The 19,436-nt window shown below is 35.4% G+C and overlaps 1 protein-coding gene across 31 annotated transcripts in view; it reads right to left on the bottom strand.

Annotated features, from left to right (window-relative positions):
* The window catches only part of LOC149784917 (uncharacterized), a 121,999-nt gene extending 103,238 nt beyond the window's left edge, over positions 1-18,761 (bottom strand). For all 31 annotated transcript variants that reach the window (XR_016425326.1, XR_016425330.1, XR_016425327.1 and 28 more), the window contains exons 1-4: positions 18,669-18,761; positions 12,843-13,013; positions 4,355-5,625; positions 416-702 (exon numbers count right to left, since the gene is read on the bottom strand). Coding sequence is in view for 26 of the 31 variants with exons in the window: in XM_089978511.1 (XP_089834637.1) it covers positions 416-702; positions 4,355-5,625; positions 12,843-12,968 (1,684 nt within the window). In the remaining 5 variants the exon portion in view is untranslated. The remainder of the gene's footprint in view (positions 1-415; positions 703-4,354; positions 5,626-12,842; positions 13,014-18,668) is intronic.
* Between the last annotated feature and the right edge of the window lie 675 nt (positions 18,762-19,436).

Raw genomic sequence — 19,436 nt, 5'->3', positions numbered from 1 at the left:
TTTCTGTGTAAAATACATAAATACACTGCCTTTATAGATCTCAGGAATTTTTGGTCAAAATCTTTATAGTCAAAGTTTATATTTATGAAAATGCAGAGCAGGATTTATCAGAAAATTCAATGTAGGTAAAGGAAACATGCTGGATGGGAACATTCCTCTAAATGTCATCATCTACATAATTTCAACGTCAGTTTTCCATGTAATGAGACAAATATGAGCATTTTAAAAGAATCTGAAAGGGACACAAGTACAAAGAGTCATTATCATTGAACCATTAAGTTGTAACATCCTGTAATGATAAAAGCACAATAGCAAACACCATCATATACTCAATTCACACTGGAGAGGGCAAGGCAATTGATGAACATTGTGCACAAATACATGTAGCATCAATCAAAGTATTTCTGAAACATACCCTTCAGAGTCTGTATGTACCAGGAGTTGTTCTGATCTGATGACCGCCCTGGACCAAAGGAGTCTCCTTGGGAAAGGTCGCTATATCCATACATTTCCAGATCACTACCATCATCATCTCCATCATCATCTATCCCCTCCACATCCTCAGGCTGGACATCTACATGCATGTCCAGACTGGGCACATCACTTTCCTGAATAGTTGTTGGCCCCGGTGAGGTTTCCACTTTGACAATACTGAGATCAGGTGTTGAGGAGGGTTGGCTGCTATTTGATTCATCATGAACACTAAAATGAAAGATAATTTTCAGTATACAGTTTCTGGGCATTAACCATAAGGATCATTTTGTAATATTATCTGTTTATTCCATTGCTTTTTAAACAAAAGATTAAACTTGTAGACAAATCACTAAATATGACTGATGTCTTTTTAATAAAGTAAATATGACAGGATGCAGACTGAAAACGATTTAATTTGCGACTGATCCATTAAATAAATAAATAGACCAAGGAATAACCCAATTTACTACTGGTTACAGGTATTAAAGTAGGTTGGTAGGTATATGCTTAATGGTACATCAGCACAACACTGGCTATGTAATTTAAAAGTAAAGTTCTCAAAATGTAAAGATAAAGAATAGCAACAAGATCAAAATATGAACAAGCCTTCCAAATAAATGTAAGCATGTGGTACTAAAAACAAAAGAACAAGAGTCCCTCAAAAGGACTGACACTTAACTGAGCAAAATGAAATTCTTCCATTTTGAGAAAAAGTGAGATAATATTTTAAAGACATAACTTTCCATCCGTAGGAGTAGCAATAACAAGATTTTCAAGATGACTGCTGTTGAAATTCAGTAAAAGTTAAATAAAACTGTAAAGTTAAACCTTCTAAAAATATAGGATCAAATTTTTATATATAAACTGCACTACTTCAACAAGTTCAAGATTTTCTTCAGTGGTATATCATCATCTGCAATGTTTCTACACTGAGTTCACATTTAAAACACTGGACATGTAAGTTGGAAGTTGATACAATGAATATTCAACCATCAGTGGATGGCAGAATATAAACTCTTAAAATAATTATTGGTTATATCATAGAAAGGAAACAAGAGCCAGATGCCTTTCCCAATGACACACAGAAGCAGTGTACCCAGTAGGAAATCGGATTAAAATCATCACAGTTTGATATGTGGATCTGACTGGCACCAATAATAGGTATTGTACTGTTGGCCTTGTGGTTCACCAATGAAATCACCGCTTTCTAATCTCTGAAAGTGACTTGCATCATTCAGAACATACAATTACTAATGATAAAACTCCCTAACATGAATCTGTAATGCTTTATCTGACCTGATACTAAATATAAGTGGACAGGAAATTACAATAATCACCAAAATATGAACTTTACACATGGGACTGTGGAGAGCTGATTTTAATCATATTGACCCTGTGGGTATTTTACCTGTAATCCTTAGATTACAAGTCCAATGCTCTGCCAACTGAGCTACCATCGATTCCCAAAAGTAGCCAGTTGTGTTGTGCCATACACAGACAAGACAATAAGCCCAATTAAATTATGATAATCAAAATTAATCTTGTGATTATCTGAATACCTATTATCAAACTGTCGTCAGATTACTGCATGCATATTAACATCAACACAACGTATTAGTTTGTTGTAGTTATTGATGTCACCTGATTGGAAACACCTGAACTGGAAATACTTCTTTGACATCTGCTGAATATCCAAATGCAAGAGCACTAGAAGAAATCAGGGTTTGTAGGATGCTTTTGGTAAAAATTTCTTCCAATGCTGTTGATCGTGAACATTATGCAAACGTGATAATATTTCAGAATCATCTGTCCAATAGAGAATGAGTTAGAATGCTTTCTCTCAAATTGAGTCAAATTATATGAAGCAACTTTTAAAAAGAAATTTAAAGTTCTATTTTTAGTATTAGCATCCATATGTAATAGGAGAGTGGCATCACTTGTAAAAACGTCAAGTACTTTATTTTCAGAAGCTTCTGTCAAATTCAAATTCTAATGAGTGGCATCGAAGTAGTCATTTAAATGGTTTTTTTTGTTCTTTATAATGGCCATATTTGATGGTGAATCAGCATTATTTATATAATCTGAAAGTTGCTAATGCTACAATGTTTTGTCAAATTCTGCTGTGAAGTTCTGACAAATCATTTGTCTTTATCTATTATTGGCAATGGTGGCAAAATTTGATACTGAATTGGCATCATATGAAGAAAAATAATTGCAAGGCCTTTATGCCAGGATGTTTTCTGTTAAATTTGGTCCAGTTCTGTCAAGTGATGTTTCTAACAACTTTTTTTTTAAGGTTTTTGCATTTTTAGTACTGGTGGCTCAGCATCATGTACAAAATTTTAAAGCAATTCATGCCAAGATGCAGTCAAATTTGGTCAAACTGTCTAGAGCAATTTAAAAAAAAAGAAAACATCCATTCATGGACATTACACAAGACATCCCTCAGACACACACACCCTTGGCATTGATAAGAAAACAGCCCTAACTATAGATATTACCCTAAAAATGTCAATAAAATAATTTCCAAACTGAAAGTACAACATTCCCAATGTATACCTGACTTTCAACTAATTGTAGTTGAAAGTCAAAGTATAAATTAGTAAATGTTAATTTTCACCGACTAGTCATAATATTTTAAAAGTTTCTTCCTCATTATCTTGGCAACTGAAAATTCAACTTAGTCCCGACTCATGTGAGACCCATCCTTTCATCTTCAAATAGAAAGGATTCAATCAATAAACTGTTAAGCTCAAAAAAAGGGTCTCACTGACCTCTCATGTCACACATAAAATCCATTCCCTCCATACATATGCAGTACTGCACACAGAGTGGGCTCACAGGTTTGCCCCATGCTCCCCAAATTTTGACCCTGTGCTATTTATCAGAAGAAAAATAATCAAAAGATGTCTTCAACTTGGCATTAGTGGATGTTGGTACTAGCAATAGCAACAGTCACAAGGTGATAAACTTTAAGACTGTGGTGACTATATAAAAACATGGTGTCTGGCAACAAAAACATTCAATATCTGTGGTAGTCGCCAATGGAAAGTGTTTCATGGTCATTAGTGTAGTTTTTTTTTTTAAAGTTTAAAATCACCCCATGGCACAAAAGATTTAATTTCTTTTTAATGTTTAAATGATGTTTTAAGAGACTAAAGTTATGAAATGACACGTTATTTAATTAATGATTTTATAGTTATGAAAAAAAATTAATTCAGAAAACATTTATTATAATTTTGGTGGTAGATAAGGTGCGTTATGTAAAGTTAAACAAGAACAAGATCAAGAACAGCAAATTTACACACTGAAGCTATTTCAAGTTGACCATGTTAACGTTTCCACGAGTTGCCCCAGCATATGATATAATTTTTATTGGAAAAATGTTAAGTGTCCAGGGAAAATACAGTATGGTACATACCACTAAGTTAAGATGGCCAAACTGTTGAAAAAAACAAGATTATCTCATATTTGTAGCACTAGTAATGCCTTATGTACAATTACTTTCACTTGTTCCATTAAAATGTTTTGTATCTACCAGAACTGGAATGTGAGAGACAGTGTCCAATGCCCTTGGGACCCTATGTACAATGCTGCCTATCTCTGGCTATCTTATCATGCAGGCAAAAACCAGAAAAGTGTTCAACGTAAATGGATGCCTCACCCAAGTACCTGAAACTAATCTCAGCAGAAAATTTAACCAAGGTAGTCCATGCAAGTCTTCAAAAACACTGAATCACCACTCAAGTACCTGAAACTGACCTGGAGTGAACTTTAACCAAGGTGCAGTTGATGACATAACCAAGGATAACACCATATGCCTAACACTATCACGGTCGGATATAAATTTTTTATTCCCTACCTCTTAAAACATTCATACCTTACAGGAGCTGATGAAACTGTTCGCTCCTGTTTACTTAAGGCTTCTATTTCAGGAGTAGGTGATATTCTTCCATGGCTTTCACTCTCAATAAATGAGACAAAACTTGGTTTGATAGGTTCTGAAATAGCAGAGGTGGGTACAATTGGGAGATCTATTGCCATGGGTGTAATGATTATTTGCTCTGGATGTGTATCAATTTCAATAGCTTTGGAATCACTAGCACTTCCTGTAGTCACTGTGGAACTTTTGCTTTGCGATGTGGATGAGGATTCCTTTGATGAATACACTGAAGATGAAGTGATGGTCTCAGATCGTGATGAACTACCTAATGTAAACCTTGGACCTTTTGGTCCTGTGAATGTAGATGTTCTATCTGGCTGGGAGGGGCCAGGTGGTACACTAGTTCTTACAGGACTTGACAAGTTTCCTCCAAAGCTAAAATTTGGTGATTTACTGGCTGCAGCAGCAGAGAAAATAGACTGTCTGGAGGATGAAGTGCCAGAAGCACCAGTGGGTCTGTCAGCTTCGCTGACGTCTGGAATAGTTATAATTTGTACATCAGGTGTTGGATTAATTTGACTAGCAACTGTTACGGACACAGTCTGCTGTGGCCGTGCACTTGTACCTCCTTTTTCACGACTAGATTTATTAGGGTCTAAATCTGATTGCACCATTTCAAAACTATCTTCAACAACATGTCTGCCCTGTGTCTGAGAGGCAGAAAAGCCTGGCTTAACCCTCCCCAAGTTTTGTGAAGTTCTTTGTGCATCACTGCTTGTGTAGCTACTAAGCATGAAAGAGGAATCATCTGTAGTGTGTCGTGGACTCAGAGATGGAGAGAAACTGTCTCCTCTTGTTCTTTTCCGACGAAATTCCTCAGCATCTGCAGGTCTCTTTTCACTGCCATTTTGCATGGCTCTATGAATGTCTGTGGCCCGTACATGTTTGAATTCCAGCTGATCCTGGAAGCTATACTTATACTGTGAACTGGAATAATTGGATCCTCCTGTTACACGCTCAAGAGTCTTGTAGAAGTCTGCACAACACTTGATGACATTTTCCACCTGAAGTAACCGGGCAATCTTCTCAACATCTTTGACATTATCTTCTGTTAACATCATGAACCCATCATATAAATACTGAAGAAAGGTTTTCACAGAATCCTTAAAAATATCTGCAGCAAGTTTGATCTCAAGTTGTGATCCAACTGAGGCTCCATCCATCGATTGAAGCATGGGACAAGCAGCCATCAAAACTACACGATGAGCCTGCAAGAGTAAAAATATATGCTGTAAATTATAAACCTGATGAAAGACATTGCAAATATCAAATTCTTCACTTACACAAATGAATGTGACTTCTAAACACACCTAATTCCCAGACGACTGCATCCAGGATGCAAAACTATTGCTCTCCTATAAGCCCTCAAAAGCTGATCAACCACTCTCAGTAAACCAAATGAAGGACAGGCACATCAAAAGATGATGAATGATCATAATATATCCACTAAGTACTAATGTCAGCCATTATCAGTGTTCAAAAATTATATAGACTGACACCCGAGGACACTCTAATTTCAGACCAGGTCCCTCCCGTATTCTAAGAGGGGTGATCATCAGGCTTGTAGAAAAAATAATAATCTATTATGCCTGAGAAACATCAATCACAAAAAAAAACGATTTTTTGATTTTTTTTCCTAATTACTATTCTGTTGTTCAAGATGTTTCAAGTTAAAGTTTAACAAATAATCAAGCTGTCCCTTGCTCATGCTTACACTAGTCAGAAGTGTGATAAAATACTACTGGTTAAACAAATTAAGTGGCACCTATGAACTTCAAAAGTGTAAACAGAAACAGTATATAAATCAAGACACGCTGCCAATGCTAACAAACATGAATATTATTCATCTGAGTTAAGAAAGATCGTGTCAGAGCAATTAGACAATGGCTGACCTAAAAACTTGGAGAAAAACATTGCATGAAATGTTTCAAAATTCAAATAAATACTTAAGTCTATTTAACAAAATTTTGTTTTCATTTCTTCATACTGGAAGAGTAGCAATTGCAACAATGTGTGAAAAATAATACTGATGTTGTTTTAGGGTTTAACGCCAGTTTTCAGCACACGATAGGCTATACATGGCGACCAGTATTAATGGTGGAGGAAGAACCCGGGAAATCCCCGGAAAGAACAACTGACCCTCGAGAAGCTATAGGCAAGTTTTCTCACATACCCACATTGGCCGAATCCGAGACTCGAACCCACGCAGAGAGGTGAGATGGCAGTGATCCGTAATGGAGAGCGCTTTAGACCACTCAGCCACTCGGGAACCCCCAAAAAATAATACTGAAAAAGGGGCAATTTTGGGCACATGGAAATTGCCAGAATCCAGGCATGTTATTTTTTTCCAAGTCACCAGCTTTAAGCCTGTGTCAAAAATATTTCTTTGAGTACTCATTTCATTTCACAATTAATTTTGAAGGATTTCAGGAAACAAATTGCACATCAATATTGAAATTATGAAAAGCTAGATCAAGTTGATCATTGTACTATTTAAGCAAATTCAGAGATTTATGGCTAAGTTTGCATTCAACTGCAATGCACTGGCAAGAGCATCTGTGTCTTGTGTAAAACATTCAAAGCTTCCATTACAAGATTTATTATCTGGGCCTAACATTAAACCAGTCCCTAACTTCCAAAGCTTTTCAGGATAAAAACACAGTGAACTGTTTTTTTTCTTTCAATGCTTATATTGTTATGGCAAATGTTGGTATCACTTATTTTCTTGAAGTAAAAGCAACAACTGTGATTTGTTTCCTTAACACACAAAAAAAAGTTGCAATCAAAATTGGTCAAGTAAAGCAGTGTTTCCCTTTAGGCACATTTGTGTGTCAGGGACGCACGCTGGAGAGAATTGACGCACACTTTTTGTTGCCGTGCATTTTTTTCGACACAAAGGATTTTCATAATGTGATCAGGATTTATTTAAAACCCAATGCATTGGACGATGAATGGCATCGTATATACTTCGATCATAGGCATTGACTGGTTTCCCGCTTTGTTTACTCCCTGCCTTGCGCTCCTCTATTTGTATAGCAGAGTGCACCGCAGTAAACATATGAAACAATGAACCAGACTAGCATAGGCAATGTTATGATGGAGTAGCTACCCCATATCTCGTGATCTCTCACGCGATTTCCGTCGAGCTCCGCAAGCTGTCATCTAGATGTTTAACCTTAATGCTTGTTGCACGAGAAAGTGAAAGAAGCAGAACACAAAAGAGTAACTGTGGATCTAATTTAATGAAAAATAGAGAAAATAATTCCCTTGACTGGAATATGGCACCTCCATTAGGATTACCGGTGTGACTGCAAAAGTGAATAATCCTTTCGTGACAGGGATTTAGAATTTTAAAAAATCTGCCCGCATTCGCCACAAGATATCTGGAGAACACATTATAACCCAATACATTCTTTCACAAAGAAATCATTAAACTTGCAGAGACAAATGCGTTATTTGGATTACAAAGTCAGCGGGTCATTGCAGATTTTGTTGGTTTTTAACTTTGCTGCAATAAAAGAAAGATCTTAAAGTTCAAGTGGAACGTATTAGAAAGAAGATGAATCAGTATCCTCCTTGATATTTGGATAAATGTGTTCTAGGACGAAGTACAATGAAAACGATAGTACACATTTTATGAAAGGCAGTAAATTAACTGCCATTTGGTTAAAAAGATTTATTTGGCTTTTTGTATTGGCTTGTATGTAATGTGTTGGGCTATAATATTGCTTCATATTAATTAAAAGGTTTTTTTTAAACCTCAATTTACACCCCTAGGGGTTACACTGAGTAAAGCTCTTTATATTGCTTGTTTTGTTGTTCAAAAAAAAGGCACCAAAGTAGTGTATAAGGATAGTGCAACATGCTGTCTGTGGTTATACAAGCAAATTAGATTTATTTTTTTAATTTCTGTCTGTTACAGATGAACATGTAATGACACTTTAAATTGCTAACCTGAGCAATTAACTAATGCGACCAGACTGATGTGTCTGGATATTTGTGTTTGTTTATGGTAGAGACACATTGTTTTATAATTAAAGGGAGCCAACTTAAATTTTAGGGATGAATTATCTTGTAAATACTGAAAAGTTACTGATACAACATCTCATTTAGCAATCAAGATGCAATCAAATATGAACTTTTTGGCACATTAGGGGTGGACAATACTAACAAGAGTCCCTTGAAGGCACTCTGGCTCTATTGGGTGAAAAGGAGTGTATCCCCCTTGGTGTCAGAACTGCGGGTCAAATAAAAACTGTGGGGATCAAAAATGTACTGACAAATGTTCCTCCGACTAAGCTTGAAATAGGATAATGCAAATTGTGCAGCATACTCTCTCTCTCTAAACATACAAATAAACCAACATGCACAATTAACAAACAAATGCATTGTCCATTCAAAGAATCATTTTATAAGATCATTTTTCTTTTAAAGTCGTACTTTTAACAGTCTCTTTATAAGCTTTTTGAAGCAATATTATAGACCAACACATTACATACAAGCCAATACAAAAAGCCTAATAAATCTTTTGTTACCAGATGTCAGTTGATTTACTGCCTGTCATAAAATGTGTACTATCATAGGTCTCATTGTACTTCATCTTAGAACAAATTTATCCAAAAATCAAGGAGGCTAATGATTCATCTCGTTTTTAATAAGTTACACTTGAACTTTAAGATCTCTATTTTATTGCAACAAAGTTAAAAACCAACAAAATCTGCACTGACCCTCTGACTTCGTAATCCAAATAAACACATTTTTCTCGGCAGGTTTACTGATTTCTTTGTTGTGAAAGAATGTGTTGGGTTATAATGTGTTCTCCAGACATCTTGTGGCGAACGAAGGCATATTTTTAAAAATTCTTAAACCCTGTCACAAAAGGATGTTTCACTTTTGCAGTCCTCGCAATGATGCGATCATAAGTCACACCGGTAATCCTAATGGATGTGCCGTATTCCAGTCAAGGGAATTATTTTCTCCATTCTTCATTAAAGTTAGATTCACAGTTACTCTTTTGTGTTCTGCTTCTTTCACTTCTTTGCTAATGATTCTTAGTGCATGAAGTTTTAATCTGGAGGTCACTTTCTAGTGCAACAAGCATTGAGGTTAAACGTAAGGACAACATTTTACTGAGCTCAATGGAAATCACGGGAGAGCTCGCGAGAGCAGGCGAAACTACTCCATCATAACATTGCCTGTGCTAGTTTGGTTCCTTATTTCGTATGTGCCCTGCGTTGCACTCTGCTTTACGAATAGAGGACAGTAATGCATGCAGTAAACAAAGCGGGGAACCAGTCAATGCCTATGCTGTAAGTATACACAATGTCACCCTTGTCCAATGCATTGGATATTAAATAAATTCTGATTGCATTATGCGAATCCTTTGCGTCAAAAAACGCACGGCAAACAAATGTGTGCGTCAATTTTCTCCAGCGTGCATCCATGACACACTAATGTGTGTAAAGGGAAACACTGGTGAAAAGACAAAACCACTTCTTCCTTTTAATTATCAAGTACCGAGACAATCTCCTATATTCTTCAGTGACAACAGTTACTGTGGTGCAAATGCTGGATGCATGGTTCCCACGCTATTTTAAAGATAAATTTAAAGGTCATTTCCATCCAGGATGAAATTTATTTGTTCAAGGTTCCCATATAACCACTACTGAATGGAATTGAAGAATAGTTTAGTTTATAAAACATGCATTTTTCAAATCAAAAGATGTTTCCATTTCAAAACTCCCTCAAAAACATCTATCTATATATATATATATATATATATATATATATATATATATATATATATATATATACGATCATGTGCTAAACCACAAAATGTATTACAAGAAAAACGCCTGACTCGTGTATCATCATATAAATTGGCATGTAATATCATTCTGATTTACAGAATAACAATCTTAACTTTACTTTGCTGAACTGCATTATGTTGGCAAGAGTAAACAACAAAGCAAATATAATTTTGTTTCTTCCAAACCTACAATTCCAAAATCAGAATAATCAGCTGTAATATCACTGTTATACAAAGTAAACCTTCCTATCACAATTTGAAGAAAACAATAAAAGCAAAGTATTTTATAATCTTATCTTGTAAAGAAAAAGTTGAACCATGAAATCAATCTGTCAATAAAACCAAAACTAACAACCTAAATTCCTTACGATGATTTGGTTAATAAAAAATCATTTTAGAAAGTCTGAATTACGAAAGGGCTGTCTGAAATTTTTATAAAAAGACCTTAAAAATGATATACTAATGTATAAACAAGGATTTAATTTTCTGTAAAACCAATATATATCTCCTTGTAATATAGTAAGCTAGTCCTCAAACCCTTATTGGATTCATTTAGGACCAAGATGACATCATTAGAAGCCTTACAGTGATACTTATACTGTAGACACCATTATACTGAAAACACCATGTTAATATGAATATCTATGTAGGAGTAGTGATAACATTTTGAAATGACTGCAGTGGTGGCCATATTGGATGTCAGCAGCCCTCTGACCCACTAGACACAATAAGAAGCCTTTAAATGAAAACCGCATGTTAATATGGCCATCCGTTCAGGAGTAATAATAATACAATTTTCCAAGATGGCTGCCATGGCAGCCACAATGGACATCATCATTAAGTCTTTTAGTCAAAATCCCATGCTGATATGTCCATCCATTCAGATGGAGTTACAATAACAAGATTTTCATGGTGGCCATACTGGGTGTTTGAACATCACCGTAACATCCTCCAGTGATAAGTTAGATACGCTCATGCAGTAGCAATGCCCTAACTTCATGGGCTTTAAAACCTATGAAGGAAAGGTCTATTTCAATAAGGGGCAGATAAACTGCTCGACATCGAGCACAATCCACCTATAAAAGATGGCTGCCAAAATACAATCCCTTTCTTCTCCCCTCTAAAGTGGCAAAATAGAACCCTAAAGAAGAAACTGAGCATGCAAGTCAACCGTGATAACACACAATGAAGATAGTAGAGAGAGTGGGGCACTCTAAAGGGAGTGGAGCTACCTAGGCCAGCTAAGTTTCCTTGCTCGAAAGCCCGGTTGACAAGGGAGAAAAATTGGTTCTTAACTGCCACTGAACTGTAAGCAACTTTTTTCTTTCTAGATAAAGCATAAAGCTCATTCCTACTCATGGATGCTAATGAGGGTAGGAAGACCAATTCCAGGTCAAGATTCTGAAAATAATGCTTCACCCAATGGTTCATAAGAGGCATTTTAACAAAGCCCACTAAACAAAACAGATATTTCATCAAGGTATACAAGTCTATCTTGAGTTCCACTTCCTCTTGATCCAACTGGAAATGGTTATTGCACTCAATAATATGTAATAGGATCTTCAGAATCAGAGCCAATGACCAGACCCTTGGAGAACATGAGCATTAGACAGAACTGTCTTACTTTAAGAGGAAGAGACGCACATCCACCACTACACTCGGAGAGGAATAACTAGGATCAATGTGCTTCCTACTGCACCAATCATATAGGTTTTTTTATATTCTGCATTGTTAACATTGGACAAAGACCATCTCTTGCTCTGGAATATGCAGTTTGCAACTTTGAAAACTTGTCCTGACAAACTGAGATATGGTTGCTTTGAAGAGAACCCGTGCTGCAACAGGTCCTTCATGTGAGGCAATGTCCTGTGTAGTGAATTAGTCGTACAATTTAATTTTTAACCTTTGTTTTGATACCTAATCCTGGCAGACATCTTTAAAATTGGCCAAGTTATTTCAAATCCACATTTTGCTTTACAACTTCAAAGTTACTTAGTGTTGAAGGCTCTATATGTACAAAGTTGTTTTGTGGTGAAGGTGTTCAAATCCTAGTGAGACTTCTGTATAATGCACATGTACCTATACGTACACACACAGAATACTCCTTGGATTTTGATGTCTTAAAGAGAGACACTCTCCTCACTTACTGTAACGCACCAGGGTGTTTCTATTCTGCACAATATAATAAATGCATCTTTTAATCATTCTGCATTATCTATCAACTTATAGTGAACATTAAAAGGCAAAAAAATTGTTCTGGGAATTTAGCATACAATACCAAAGGTTTATGTAATGATACAAAAATGCATTCTGCAAACATGAACTGTGTATGTTTCAGTTCATTCATGTGACACTATTATGATACAGCATGGCTTGTGATACTCATTTCTAGTAGTCATAATGGAAACCAATTCCTCTTAGTGAGGCTTCGACAAAAACCCATACTGCATTAAAATTTGCTTGAGAGGTGAGAAACTGAAAAGAGCTACCATGTTCATTTTAATGAGGAATGTGCACAAATCATTGATCAGTCTCACAACTTCAAAGGTAATATATCCCCAACAGTATAGCACTGTTAAGGTGTCAAAATTTAATAAAAACACTGGATGGACTTACCTTCGTGACAACATTTCCCGTCTTAATATAGGCATCACACAGCACTTCACTGCGCCACATCTGAGCTAACTGACATAGTAAGGAACTTGAGTGAATCTGGTTCATGTAAACTTTTTGGTAAGCCATTGTCAGGTTTGGTTCACTTTACATTCAAAATATAGCTTTCAGTATCTGAAAAAAACAGTAAAACATGTACAGATGCATCAGTGGAAAATGTATACACTGAAATGACAATTTTACACTTGTGCAATGTAGGTCTATGAAATTCACTTTTCTCAGCAGTCAATGTTCTAAGTGAATATCCACACCAGCAAGCAAATAGAGTTATGCATTACTAACTGGAAAAGATCAAATCTGTCCCAATCTACAAAGAAATTTTCCATCTGTGACATGGTAAATTAAGATTGACACAATACAGGAACGTGGTTTCATCTGAGATTAAAATAAATACAATCAGATTAAAATCAAATTCTGTAGTTGGTTTGAAAAGACATTTTTTGACTTTTACCATGCCAAGATAAATGGTAGCCAAGTGCCTGCCTTGGACATACAGAGACAGCCAGGCAAGTATTGAAGCTGCGACTACTGAATTACAGGTTGGATGATGCACCAGCTATGTCACAAAGACTCAGAAATCTACTTATTACAAGTGTATCTGAAAGGCACCAATTAAGTTTTATGTTCTGCTGACCTTTGTAATAAATATGAAAGCTGTCATTTGACCTGGGAAATGAACATTATCTCATACTGGTGTATGTCAATTCTCAATTATGTAATAGATGGATTTTAATCAGATTGCACAGAACTCTTACCTTCAATCCACACAATGGATTTATCTTTGGTACAAGTAAACAATCGATATGGCAGAAACTAACCCTGACAAGAACATTGCTAAAGTACTGAAGGCCATGTGACCTCATATTCAGCACAGCACAGTATAATTACTTTGTGATTTTGCTACCATCATCATCATTATCATAACCATCATCATTATACTGATATTGCTTAAACAAACAAAAAAATAATTCAAGGAATTTTCTGAGGACTAAGTGATTTTTGGAGGTCAAATATTGACATATTAGTTATATACAATACTTGCCAGACTACTTATCTTAACATTCTCTGAATGATCATATAATGTAAAGTCCACAAATTCCATGATGACCATGACAATTGATTTCTTTTCAAATTTGTAAAGCACTAATAATTTGTCCTTTCTCTGTTCAGACAGGTTTCGCTATTTAAAAAGATCCCTCTCCTCTAGCATTTTTCAAGTCATAGAAAATCTATCAGTCACATCGATATAAACCAGTTTCAATTGCCACTGGGTGCCATTTTTAAGTATAGAACCATCGGCTATTTAGCTATATTATCGAATTATAATGAATCTATGAGACACATTTTAAAATTGAAGACCCCCTTTTCTTGGAAATGTGTCATATAAAGCTGCTATAAATAGAAAATGGGGAGGTACATGTAGGTCTACAATTGCACTATTCTGGTACAAAATATTCATCGATATGCATGTGAGAGATTAAAGAGATGATAATAAAAATAATTAAAAAAATCCTCTTATTGCTTTATTTTTATTATATTTTATTGCACCAAAAACTTTTAATCCGTATACAGGCGTGCATAAGACATTATTTGGTGAGGGAAAATGTGTAATCATGCCAAAAGCATAACGGCTGGCATGTAGTGACCCACATGAAAATATAGCAAAATAAATTCATCAATTACTAGTGTTTAGCTGGAAAAGTAAGCAGGGCCTGAAATTGGTGGTGGTCTTAAGTCCAGAACCAGCAGTTTTCCGAGATGGACTCACAAGATAAACTTGTTACAAGTTCATCAGATCTCCCACTCTCCCAAAAAATGGAACTATCTCTCAGCAGTCTTAGAACTGTTTCTTAAGCAAAGTGTAAAATGTCAAAAAAAATATATGCAAAATTATGTACAAGCAATTTTAGTTAAAGCCAAGGACCAGTTTTGATATGTACATTTTAGTCGGACTGGAACATGTAGTGAAAAGTGTATGTGTGTGTGTGTTTTGAATTTTTAACGAAGCTTTAAGAACAAAAAATCAGTCATTTCGATATGATGTCTGCATTGTGGCAGTTTAAAGTGGTGTCCAGCGCATGAACATCATGCCACGGACATGCAGCATGACATCCCACCCAAACACATTATCCTGACACCAGGCAGCCCAGTCCTAACACCAACCTATTTGTTAGTACCATTTTCGTAAGTATTTAGTACAAGTATAGAAAAGTATACGAGCTAATGCTATTTCACCCTAGATCTGTGTATCCTTCCACAAAATCCCAAGATCTAACATCTTATCTCATTCAAAGGGTCTTCACTTTATTAATGAGAATCAGACAATTCCAAAGCCATCTGCCTGAATCTTCAACAGAATCTATATTTCTGATTTGATTGCTGGCTAAAAAATGTGTCCATGCATATTTGACTGGTCCTATACTTTAATGTTCAATTAGCCTCTGACTTGCTTCTGTGCAAATGTACAGAGATGATGAATACTAATCAAGAGTATTTTTTTTTTAAACTTTGATTTCTCATTTATCGGCAAATCCAAAAGGCCGCAGGAACACAAAAATGAAAATGGACCCCCATAAAAAAAGATTAAGCCAAACAAGGTTGCAAAGTATGATGAACACCATGTTTGTACATTTAAAAAACAGTGGAATACTAATTGGCCATGGATTGAACATGATCTGGATAATGGAAAAAGGTGTTCAAGCCTTTTAAAGTTCCATTATTTAGCCAAGATCCAGTGCCCTATACCATCACACAACATTCAGTTATATTAATCTCAAGTCTGGTGACAGTGAAAACAAAGACCATTTAAGACTACTGGACATTTTATTTAGATCAGTAAATAAAGGAAATTGCATTTTTTAAAATAACTCTTTTCATTTATTAAAGCTCATCTCTCGCTCTCTCTCTCTCTCTCTATATATATATATACATGGTTTTGAAATGAATTTGATTTTCCTCAGAACAGTTCAGCAACTCTAGTTCCCTCAAAGGGTTACAGGTCCTAGACCTACCAATTATCAACACTATTTTCAAGCACTGGTAACTTAAATAGTATTCAAATATATGAAACATGAAATATATTTGGTGAATATCAAAAACTATCCATCTTCAGTCTAAAAAAACTGCTTCCTTAACTCTATTAGTAACATAAACCTCAAAAATATGATTTTGTACAAAGACTGAAGTTGGGTGCAGATAGACCCAGAGATGTAAATTTGGTCATTATAAGAGCACACCAGATGAACAACTTGAGTTTTCATTCTTGTGTTCGTTTCTGAGTGAAGCTGAATAAGTATTGCATGTGACCTCAAAACAGACCCAATTTTGGTCTTCCATACAAAAATGCTGAAAATATTGTAAGGGGGTTTGGGGTCCTCCCCCAATGTGGTCTAGAGGGGTAGCTCCCCTGATCCGGAGGTCCAGGGGGCCAATGGCCCTGACCAAAAATGCATTTTACACTCATGAAAAACTGCTCCTGGTGCAACTTATCATAAAGTAAACCAAAATAATCATTTGAAAAACTAATAAACTTACCAAAAATGTTCAACTTGAGTTCAATGATTTCACAATATTATGGTCACATGAATATGTTCTCCAATATTATTGATGCTTAAGTTATTTCATTTGCATGTAAGTGTTCAAATCATAATTAATTCACAATAATTTGTCAATTTTTGCAGCAAATATAGTAAACTTCTCTCTTTTCATAACAAATTTGTATTTTAAAAAAATACCCAAGTACATCAACAATATACAAATAATCCCATCCCATACATTCACTTGTCTTTTTCTCCAATGGACACGACCTGCTGAAATGCCAGTCAAGCTCTTTTTGCAGCTTTGGCAGAGATTTCTTTAGCCTTCCTTTTTGTAACCACTGACTTTTTTGGCTCAATGTGCAATTGTTTCTTTTCCTTCGCAATGAGAGCCTTTTTCCTTTCAAGATGGTGCTTGGCGACATGCAGTATACATATTCTGACAGACGGCTACATCAGTTCTCTCACGCAAGAAATCTTTCTTCTGATGGTAATTAATTGCACTTTTTTCCAGATGCCTTTGAGCTTCAATATTTCCATATGCAGCTTCTTTTGTTGGTGCTGTTCCAAACTCTTCCAACCTCGATTACTGTAATTCAGATCTTTATTGCAGAGGTCACATAATACCAGTCCTCTAGCATTCAGTTTTCTTATAAAGTGACCAACTAAATTTTCATCAACTTTTCGTGTCATGGTCTCTCTTAGCAACTCGGGATGCCATGTTTTGCAAGCATGCTTCTTCTTTCCACTTCGATCAGTTTCCATTACACGAAGATTCATCGGATGAATTTAAACCTTTGAACAATCAGAATACTCTTTATGCAAGTCATGCGCTAACTTATATATGAAATTAATAATTTACAAGGGTCAATGCAGAATGGGAGCGGACAGACGGATTGGAGATGATATAAAAAAAACAGACTATATCAAGAAAAATCTGATTCGAGTAAGGAGAAAAGCAGAATTCTGCTTTAAAATGGAGAAAATCTTGTCTGTCAAAATCAAGACACCTACAGACTAAGACAAAATGCAAATTTGGACAAGTATTTTGGGGTTAAACGGCTAATGAGATTCAGAAGTGTTCTAAATTTGCTAGAACTGATAGTTTGGATCGAACAGCAGCCAAGTGTAAGTGCCTGATGCCTGGCTTAATGTCTGGAATAAAACCTTACCTTGGATTGAAAAAATTCAGTTTCACTCTGATGGACAGCGGTATGTCAGTGGTATATAGAATTTTGGAAAACTAAACAATTGGTTCTTCTCATCTGGACATTTAGCCACTTCAGGTATGCCCAATATTCTTCTGGAATGGGACTGCAACTTTTGCTGGCAGGACTCCTATTTTTATCAAATTAGGAATCATGGACTTTTAGTTGATTATGCTAACAAGAACTCTGAATGTTTCAAAATTGCTGGATAACAAACTTTTTAAATATTTATTTTCTTAATTATTTGGTGGGTTTTTCCCAAAAATATATTTATTTGAAAAACTGAAGCAATTTTCAAAGACTACATAGCATTTTCAAGCACTTTTTGGAGCCATGTAAATTCAAACACTTCTCAAAACATTAAGGAAAACGAATTTTCCAATTTGTTAGACTTCTTTGTAAAATGCAGCTGTTACTGTTGATGTTAATTAAAAATACACGCCGATTTAGAAACTGCTCCGACTTCCCTTTGATTTCTGCAGAACTGTATTGTGGTGACCATGTGGGCTAGACAACAAAAAAAAAATCAAACACTTTCAAGCCCTGATAAATCTGAATTAGCAAACTACATCTCTATCACCTAACTTCACTTACTCCCACCGCCCAACCCAATTAGGTTTCTTGCGCACGTCCGAAAAGTGCAACTGCTTGTGTCGACTAACACCCACCCCTCGACACCACGCCAAAGCACCCAATTCAAAAAACCTTAACATTGTACCTTCTAATTAACATTAAACTGCAACAAATTTAATACTGGACTCGCACAATTACACAATATAATTTCCTTTTTCGTAAAACAAACAGCTAAATGTTAATGAGATGTAAAGACACGCAGAAATTTGGATATTTAACGCTTACCGACTTGAATAACATTAAGTAGGTCAATCGCCATATTGCAAATTTCAAAGCGGGTGATAAAGTACAAATAATTTTGCCTAAAATAACGAAAATATAAATCACCAAGTTTGTAGATTCGCTTAATATGATGCATAGTGATATAATCTACATTGTGAAATAAAACATACCAGTCCAACATGTATTATGTTCGGGGAATTCGACAAATCAATCTGCCGCTTTGCGGTGCATAAATTACTTCTTTGTTCTTCCTTCTGGTATCATCTCCCTCCAAGCGCAAAAGAGCAACCTGCGATTGTCTCCCTTTAATCAGAGAACACTGGCTTTTTGTAGTAACTGTATTTGTAATAATAATAATACCACAAAACCTAACAATTCAAAGATTAACACACTGACTCTTAATTTTTATAGATTTTTCTAGAAAAATAGTAAAATTAAGTAGGATATTCTTATTATTGTTGTTGCTATTATTATCATTAGTAGTAGTAGTAGTAGTAGTATCATGATCATTAATAGTATTATTAGTAGTATCATTATTATTATTATATATCTATATGATTGCCATTGTGGGAAAGGTTCCGTTTCTGAACATGCATAGCATGCCAACCCTGTACGCAGAGTTCAAAGAACAGCTCTGACCGTTTCTGATTTTATTATACAATCTATTCATTGAATTTAACTCTCCGTACAGTTCTTGTAAAAAAAAATATATCGTTACAACGTTGTTTAAGGAAATTTAAAAAAAAAAAAGTTTCTCGTTACAAACTTCTTGATTAACCCAAACTTCTGCCATTCCCTATGAAAACAGTGGATTCTTAACTTTATTCACCCAAAAGTCAAAGTGTTCGCCCAATGTCAGTTGTAGGCTATAGCTTTCTATCCTCAGTAATTTTTAATCATTTTAACCATTATTTAAGAATTCTCCTATTATATCTTAC

The sequence above is a fragment of the Sinohyriopsis cumingii genome, chromosome 13 (genome assembly GCF_028554795.1).
Source record: "Sinohyriopsis cumingii isolate HCF-2022 chromosome 13, ASM2855479v2, whole genome shotgun sequence".
In the NCBI taxonomy this organism is placed as follows: Eukaryota; Metazoa; Mollusca; class Bivalvia; order Unionida; family Unionidae; genus Sinohyriopsis; species Sinohyriopsis cumingii.
The sequence above is the reverse complement of the archived record's forward strand: the minus strand, read 5'-3'. Positions and strand labels throughout refer to the sequence as shown.